Source organism: Lycium barbarum, chromosome 12 (genome assembly GCF_019175385.1).
Source record: "Lycium barbarum isolate Lr01 chromosome 12, ASM1917538v2, whole genome shotgun sequence".
Lineage (NCBI taxonomy): Eukaryota > Viridiplantae > Streptophyta > Magnoliopsida > Solanales > Solanaceae > Lycium > Lycium barbarum.
This window is the reverse complement of record NC_083348.1, coordinates 79652984-79661593: the sequence shown is the minus strand read 5'-3', so window position 1 is coordinate 79661593 and position 8610 is coordinate 79652984. Positions and strand designations below refer to the sequence as shown.

The following is an 8610-nucleotide window of genomic DNA, read 5'->3' as shown; positions in this document are numbered from 1 at the left end:
TAATTATACGGTCCGTCAAATTGACTCAAGCCAGCGTAAAATGGTAACAGAAAGTCAATTTTTGCTGGGTAGTTTTACGGACCATTTTGACGGTCCGTCAAACAGTTTGACGGTCCGTAAAAATGGGCGTAGAATTGCCCGATGGGTCAGATTTTAAGATGTTAATAAGAGACCCAAACTCATTTTTTTCATTCCCATTTCTCCTACACGACTCAAGGGTTCTCTAGAGCCATCCAAACACTTCATATGCAAGAATCCAAGTGAAACAAAAGATCCACTTCATCAATCCACAAAACTAAGTGTGAGAAACACATCAAATCCATTCAAGTCAAGAAATTCCATAAAAGGTGGAACTAGGGTTTTGTTCAAGTGAAGTATTTCAACTCAAGGCTTATTCCTACAATAACCAAGGTAAGTTTTATGATGTTTCATGATGATTAAAGTGTTAATAAGTTATTGGGAGAATAGTAAATGGGTTTGATAAAGAGAATTATATGAACTATGCTAGGGTTTTTGGATTGTTGACTTGGGATTGTTGTATTCATATGGGTCATGAAGAATGATGTCAATTACATCTAATTGAGATTGTAGAATCAGCTAGAAGTAATAGAATGGGGATTGGGGGAAGAAAACACCATTAATGAAGGTTGTGGAGCTTCATGCCCACCAAGTGTTTGATAAAATGCTTAGATGAACAAAACATGGATATTGTTGCTAATATAGAGTCCTTATGACCTGTATTGTTATAGATTAAAGTTGAAGGGATTGAAGGACATTGTGATACACTCAAAAGCAGGAAGTTAAGGTATGTAGAACTTCCATCCACATGTGGGAATCTCTACGTTCTTCCCCATGATCCGTTTCTTAAAATCTATGAAGTTCAAATCCCAGGGCATTAAACCCAACATATTGGTAGCCCGTAATTACGTATGTATGTACATGAATTTTGTATCTATGTTCGTTATTATATTCCTAACCTTCCATTACGGATATTAGGAATCCTAGCTTACTCCATGAATCATGAATTCTTTCTCATGCGTTCTCATTATGTTCATATGAAACGGTATGATTTTATTTTACAAGTTACAAGCATGTTTTCAAGTCAATTACAAATATATGATTATGAACTATTGTATTACTCATAAATCAAGAACATGTTTACAAGATATTTCATGAAACCATGTTTACAAGTTATTTCGTGAAATCATGATTTCAAGACAAGTACAAGTTAATTCACGAAAGTCATGGGCTTCTTAGCCAACTATATTATGTTCATGTTTTGGGAGTTGCACGAATTACCGAGAAGGCTCAGATAGCCTGAAACTATGTAGCCATCATAGGACAATGATCGCTCCGCCCAGTTAGGACGATACCTTAATTTTACACTGAATGGATCCATCAGGCACGTTAACACCTTATACCCTGGCAAGGTATAGGGGCTCTGCTGGTCCGGCGAGGTACCAGACTCCACGTATCCACGTGGTGATATCACATGTCGGTCTATGAAATGCTCTCCCTACTTATCATGTTTTACTTATGTTATATATATACATATGTACTCATGCTCATGTTCATGTCCAGGTTTTCAGTTTAAGTTCTTATCATGTTAATCCATGTCCCATGTTGTTTCTTTCGGTTGCTTTACATACCAGTACATTCAATGTGCTGACGTCCCCTTTTATTGCCCGGGGGCCTGCATTTCACGATGCAGGTACTGATATACAGGACGACACATCTGCTCAGTAGGACAACATTCGTATCAGCTTATTGGTGAGCCCCATCTCATTCGGGGTTTAGTCAACTTTTGTTTTATGATTAATTATGAATCTAAAGGTATGCTGGGGGCCTTGTCCCAGTAAGTATGTTTTTCAGTCAGACTCATGATAGAGGTTTCATAGACTAGACAAGTCAGTTATGTCATGTCAGACATTTGGAGTCATATAGCCATTTTGGCTCACTCATGTTCAAACAAGTATTTTATTAAGTATTATGACTTAACATGTTTTATAAAGGCTCATCATGCATTCACATTATATTCCGCTTATGTTATGTATCATGATGATTCAGCAAGGCATGTACTTCGCTCGGTCACATGCAGTCAGGCACCGAGTGTTGTGTTACGTCCAGGCCATGGTTCGGGGCGTGACATTGGACCCATCCCCTAGCGAGTGAAGTGCTTACGCCCCTTTAGAGATAGGGGCGAGCAAAAGAGCTTCGCAGTAGCAACGGGCGAAATGGGAGCTGCCTAATACCCAATAGTGGGAGCAAATGAAATTATTGCACAGCAAAAAACATGGACCCCATATTATTACTTTTCTTCAAAATATTTAATTGTTGTATTTGCTATTCAGCCATATTATTTATTTGTTATGTTTACTAAAATAAATATACTTAAAATATTTATATTTTAAAATAAGATAGAATTTAATTATTTTTTTATTTTTATTCTTACTCTAATAAATGTGAAAAGAGATTAATATCAAATGGAGATCAAATAATGAATAAGGTAAATTAGTCAAATTCTAATTCTAATTCACGTTTTCTTAAAAAATCATGCAAAAGACAATATGACAACTAAAATGAGCTAAATTGAGAATATTTACCAAAAATTAAAAAATAGCATTTCTTAGTTTAAATAGAAAATCAATTTCTACTTTGTTTCGTTTTAAACATGTAAAATTAATTTAATAATTTGAATTAGAAGTATCCAAATCAAAATTTGATAAAAAATAATAAGTATTTTACACCTTTAAATTAATCGAATTAAAATTGAAAGTATCAACTGATGTTTAAATATTGCTATTGTTTTATCTCAAAGAGAGGAAAATAGTTTTATTTTAAACAAGTCTTCTCTTTTAAAAAGTATTAATAAATTTTCGTAGCAAACACGAATATAATAAAGTTTTAGATACGGAGCACAAACTACAATGTTATATTAATCGTATTTTATATTAATCGTATTTTGAACATAGTATATATATATATATATATATATATATATATATATATATATATATATATATATATATATATATATACTATCTAAACACAAAAAATTCAACACTAATAATGGGAGATATATGATAAACAACCTTAGATACATCATAATCTAGCATAAACCCAATCAATTTCATCATTTAGAAGTCGGCAAATCAGATAGTTCTCATCAAATTTCTCCAACGATCGCTCGATTTGGGAAGTATACGCTTTGTTGACAAAGGAAGGTGGAAACCATATTCCAATCACTAATATTTTATTCTTATTCTTGTTTAAACTTAACTAGGTGACAGTGGTGCATATTTGGATTCGAAGTCTACATGGATGATGTTATCATCAAGTCGAGGGAAAGTTCAGAGCATACCACACATCTGAGAAAATTCTTTGATAGACTCTGAAAGTTAAATACTATAATCCAAAGTGTTGGGTCTGTGCGTAGCACAGACATAGGACATCTAGTAAATAGTAAAATGAGCTTGATGGTTGAAATTTGTAAAATTTAAGCTACTAAATTTAATGGTAAGCATGTGCCGAGTACTTTTAGATATTTGATTGGCAGCTAAGAGAAGCAATTTTGAGAGCCGAAAATATGAGGAAAAGAAGGATCATCTATGTTGGTGCTTCATGTGTGAAAATATAGGGGAGGACGTGGACCACCTTCTGTTGCATTGCCATGTACATTTATGGTCGGAGACTCTAAAGTGATTTGGTCTAACGTGGACTAGGTTGAGGGTGGTAAAGGATGATTTATTCAGTTGGGCCTTTACAAGAAGAATGAGAAGACACATGGCATGGGACATTGCCCTGTTGGCTGACATTGCCCTGTTGGCTTTTATGTGGGTGGTGTGGAGAAAGAGAAATAGAAACTTTTGAAGGAATTAGCGCTATTTTGTACATTTGAAGAATAACCTTTTATCTCTTACGTATATCTTTTTGGTGCACCCATGAGATCCCTATTTGTGTTAAGGAATATGTGTTTTGCAGAGAACCATCTATTTTTTAGGTCCTCTCTGTTCTGTTCACTATATGGGAGTTTCCCATTATCAATAAAATCTTTATTTACTTATAACAAAAGTCTTATTATCGAACTCATAGAGAGACAACTATCAAGGTGCATCATATAGTAAGTAATTCACATACACGCTCAGAAACACAATGCTCATGCAGAGAGAGAGAGAGAGAGAGCGCACATATATGTTAAAGATGTGCGAATGGATTTTGGCACTTCTCCAAATAATTCGTTGAAGCTCAAGTCCCTATATCAGAGAAAAGAGAACAGATGTGATTATCTGGTTATGTCTTTATCTATAAGCTACATAAAAAATGAGCACTTCGGTGTGTCTTAGTGTAAAGAAAAATGTTTTCCTCAAGAAAGTATTTTTCAGTGTTTTGTTATCTTGAAATCTAAAAAATATTTTTTCCATGAAAATGTTTTTCATGACTGTTATTCAACAAGTATTGGTGGGATTTCATATTCCATATTACCCAAACAATAAGCGGTATAACTACATGAGAAGAGCTTGCTAACTAAGGTTGATAAAATCTAACAAATCCCTACAAAAGCGTAGCCTATTAATGTACAATATCCGACTAGATACAATATTCTGTATCAATGACCAAAACAGGGTGAATGACTTCCATCACTTATAGTAGAAGTCTTTTCACTTGTTTCAATTCACACTTCTCTGTTGTTCATTCTGTCCCATAGCCCCATATCCTATATTAGCATATGTAACTCACTTTTCTACCGAACCAAACATTAGAAAATGATTTTCTGAGAGAGTATTTTCTATATAAAAGCAATACTCACTGTGGAAAATGTTTCTAATTATTAATACCTAATTTGGTCCCTCACTCTAAATTGAGACGGTGGAAATTCTTTTCTAAGCCTTGGGGTATTTGCTCTAACAAATTGAGATGGACACTAAAAGGGTAAAAAAGTGTGGACTAAAGGAAGGTATTTTTTCACTAAATGATCAAGATGCAACTTCTACACCTACAACATAATGGTTGACACACAGATAAGGAGAAACACAAACAGCGGAGATAAGGAGAAATGAAATTGGTAAGGAAGAAAGTTGACAGAATTTGTGTTCTGAAATATCATCTTACAGAGACGATAAATGTTGAAGCTCCCAGATATAACTCGGTATGCGACCACGAAGTGAACAATTCCTCAATGTCCTAGAATCAACATCATAAGTGTTAATTTGCAGGTCAATATCACAAGAAATTGAGAAACACTTGTTTAATTCATGAGGAGTCAAAGGATATAAAGCCTACAATACTTCCAACGAAGTCATAGGCGATAGATCGGGAAAATCATATGCTCTTCCTTTCGTGACTACATTGCTCAATTGTCTAGGCATAAGATTATAAAGTTGGAGAAATTATCAGCCAAATATTTTCAAAATGCAATAATATTTTGATATACTAAAATAAATTCATCTTCAAAACAAAAATCTTACAGGTTAAGGAGACTGTCCATTGATGAGATTTCCTTTGGCCAGGGGCCTTTAAAATTATTTCCTAACAGAATCCTACCAAGAAAAGAAGTTAAATTAATAACTAAAAAATTAATAACTAAATAAAAATATCCTTATTATATTGCTTTCACATAATTTGGCTTACAACATGCCGAGTTCCTTCCAATTGGCTATTAATTTTGGGATTTTCCCAGATAAGCTATTCCCATGAGCAACACTACAAATAGAATGTACATAATAAAAGAAGAATAAAAAACATACAGAGATGGTGGTTGCAATTGACTAATTGATTAAATAGTGCAATGAAAGAAAATCAGAGCAACATGCACTTACAACTGAATTAAGTTTGTCAACTGCTTGAAGCTTAAAGGCAATTCACCAACAAAGTAATTGGTGCTTAGGTCCCTGAAATAATTTAGTAATTTAGATATATAATGCAGTTTTAGCTTCTTCTCTTTTTCCATACAGTTAAGATCATAAATATCGTTTTTTTTTTCTGTCATATCATATAGTCAAGATTTGCAATTGATAACTCTACATTTCCCACGATAAGGGAGTAGGTATCTGTACCAATACTTCCCATATTGACAGTATTCTCTGTAGAAACAATTTTGACTCAAAGTGTAAGCAAAGTTTCTTTTGTTCTTTTGCAAAGGAGACCTAACCCAACCCCAAAACATCAACTATATGTGAAAACCAAACCATAGTATCTAAATATGTCCTATAGATATATGCCTAGGTTGATTTAGGTTATAGAATCTCATAGTTTGCATCATGAAATTTTATTATTGACGGTTGTTAGTGTCTAATTTTGCATTTCAATGCACACTTCTCATAGAAAATATTTTGAAAGGACATATCTGTATCAATTGAGAAGGGGTAATAGTAAAGTTGTCTCCATATAAACTATAGGTACGGGTTTAAGCTGTAGAAGCAGCCACTATTGCTTACATTAGGGTAGGCTGTCTAAATCACACTCATTAGGGTGCGGCCCTTCCCCGAACCCTACTATCGTGGGATGCTTTGTGCACCGGTCTGCTCTTTTTTAAAATATATATATATATATATATATATATATATCAATTGACATTTTCATATGATCATGTATACTTCTCAATAATTTCATGTTCATTTTCCCTTATCCTTATGTATCTGAGCTTGATGCATGCAGAACTAAAAACATGTATTACCAAAATAGTGAACCAATGTGAAAGAAAATCGACTAGATTCTTGAAAATATCAAGCTTTTGTACTTACAGATACTGCAGCTGTGTAAGCCACCCAAGCTGGTATGGGATGTGACCCGAGAGTCGATTATCATTCATTGCACTGCATAAAATTTCAAACCAGAACAAATCAAAATGAGAATAGAAAGAAGAACAGAGATAAAAGATGTGTAGTATTTTTCTCCTCAGAGTCGTACAAAACCACAAGATTGGAGAGTTTCCCTAGTTCTTGCGGAATGCCTCCATTTAGTAAGTTGTTGTATATGTATCTAGATAAATGTACCAAAGGAAAAGAAAAAAATAAGTGTGAGCCTGACTAACTGAATTATGACTAACTGAATTATTCTGCAAAGAACAGGGTAAAAGGGAAAAAAAAATGAAAATGAAAAAGACATATACTTACAAAGTCTCTAAGGATTGGAGAGCACCGTATTCACGAGGGATTTGGCCCGTAAAACAATTACTGCCTAGATCTCTACATCAGCCACATCCCAAAAGGTTATATTAATTTGGATAAAGTTCCCACATCGAATGCAGAAATTGAACGATTTAGTTTATGTTTAAAATTTCAATTTTAATTTTTAAGTTAAATTTTAAAATTAACAGATTGACAAGTTCATGTAATGATATGACTACTCTGAATAGGAAAGGCAGCATTCTTTGGTAAATCGTTTTCTTCTCACTATCTTAGGTAGTAGCCAAAGCAATCTAAGAGAAACACACACCAAAAAATCAATCGTCTGTGAATAATATTAGTTGAGATACAAACACATAGCATATTTGTATCTCAAATTAATAATAAATCCACTATATTTACACATAATATCTAACTTAGCTAAATGGATCATCTTTGCATGTTCAGCTGATATCTGGTCATTTTGAATTCAAGCATTACGTCAATGAAATAGCTTTATTTTCATCATTTAAAGGATTGTTGTATTTTTTCCTGCAATTTCTCCTTCAAGATGATTGGTATTTCTAGTAAGCTGTTTTTTTAATCATTGATGCATACATATGCGACATGCATACTTAGAACTGGCCTAACTCTATAAATTCTAGCCTTCTTTAGAAGGTGGCTACGTTAAAGTTTACAGATTACAATGTCTTTGTTGTTTTCTGAAGAGATTTGTATGTTGTCTGCCAGAGAATATACAGACAAGATCTATTTAAAGATAGTGATTATTGACGCCTCAAAGCCTACTCCTTTCTTTTTTTATTCTATTTTTCTAACAGAGAGCGATTAAGCTAAGGGGTAAAAAAGACAGAATAGAAGGCTGTACATTCCCGAAATTCCGTAATGATCACTATTTTCTCATATCTACCTCAAGATTTGCACAGTTCTGTATCTGTATGTGGTAACAAACTTAAGGGAAACAACTTCATGATAACAAATTTTAAATTGTTTTAATCAAGTAGGAAAACTCACATGTATCGTAAAGACTTCATCCGAAATGCTGGCAAGTACTCACTCAAGGAGTTGTCAGAAAGATCTCTGTAAAACACGTTATTTGGTCAGAGAAAATACAGAGATTGCAGACTACAAAAGGAAATTATTAAAAAATTAGTAGAAGGTGTTCTTCTATTTGACCAAAGAGGTATGCAAAATTAAGCTTTCCTCGTGGCCTTTCTCAATACAGTGGTGATAAAAATGATGATCAATTAATTTGAAAAACGACAAGGTGCTGCTCCAAAGTCTGAACGGAGCTTTTCAATCGTCTTCCGCCCCAATCAGAAATAAAATAGACGATAATTGTCAACATAGTAAACCACTCACAAGTAATAAAGTGATTGTAGGTTGAGAAATGATTTAGGGACTGGTCCATCAAGCTTGTTTCCCCTTAAATCCCTGTAACATCCATGCCAAGTTAGACTAGACTTCGAGACGAAACAATAGAAATATA

At 33.8% G+C, this 8610-nt stretch overlaps 1 protein-coding gene across 3 annotated transcripts in view; it reads right to left on the bottom strand.

Moving 5' to 3' along the window:
* Window positions 1–8610, bottom strand: part of LOC132623758 (probable leucine-rich repeat receptor-like protein kinase At1g35710) — a 68061-nt gene that overhangs the window by 45762 nt on the left and 13689 nt on the right. Inside the window, exons 5-15 of one of the 3 annotated variants that reach the window (XM_060338571.1) lie at window positions 8484–8555; window positions 8136–8201; window positions 7113–7184; window positions 6907–6978; window positions 6741–6812; window positions 5817–5888; window positions 5629–5700; window positions 5466–5537; window positions 5281–5358; window positions 5110–5181; window positions 4188–4253 (exon numbers count right to left, since the gene is read on the bottom strand). In XM_060338571.1, coding sequence (XP_060194554.1) covers window positions 4188–4253; window positions 5110–5181; window positions 5281–5358; window positions 5466–5537; window positions 5629–5700; window positions 5817–5888; window positions 6741–6812; window positions 6907–6978; window positions 7113–7184; window positions 8136–8201; window positions 8484–8555 — 786 coding nt within the window. The remainder of the gene's footprint in view (window positions 1–4187; window positions 4254–5109; window positions 5182–5280; window positions 5359–5465; window positions 5538–5628; window positions 5701–5816; window positions 5889–6740; window positions 6813–6906; window positions 6979–7112; window positions 7185–8135; window positions 8202–8483; window positions 8556–8610) is intronic. The other 2 variants (XM_060338573.1, XM_060338572.1) reach the window with 2 other exon arrangements.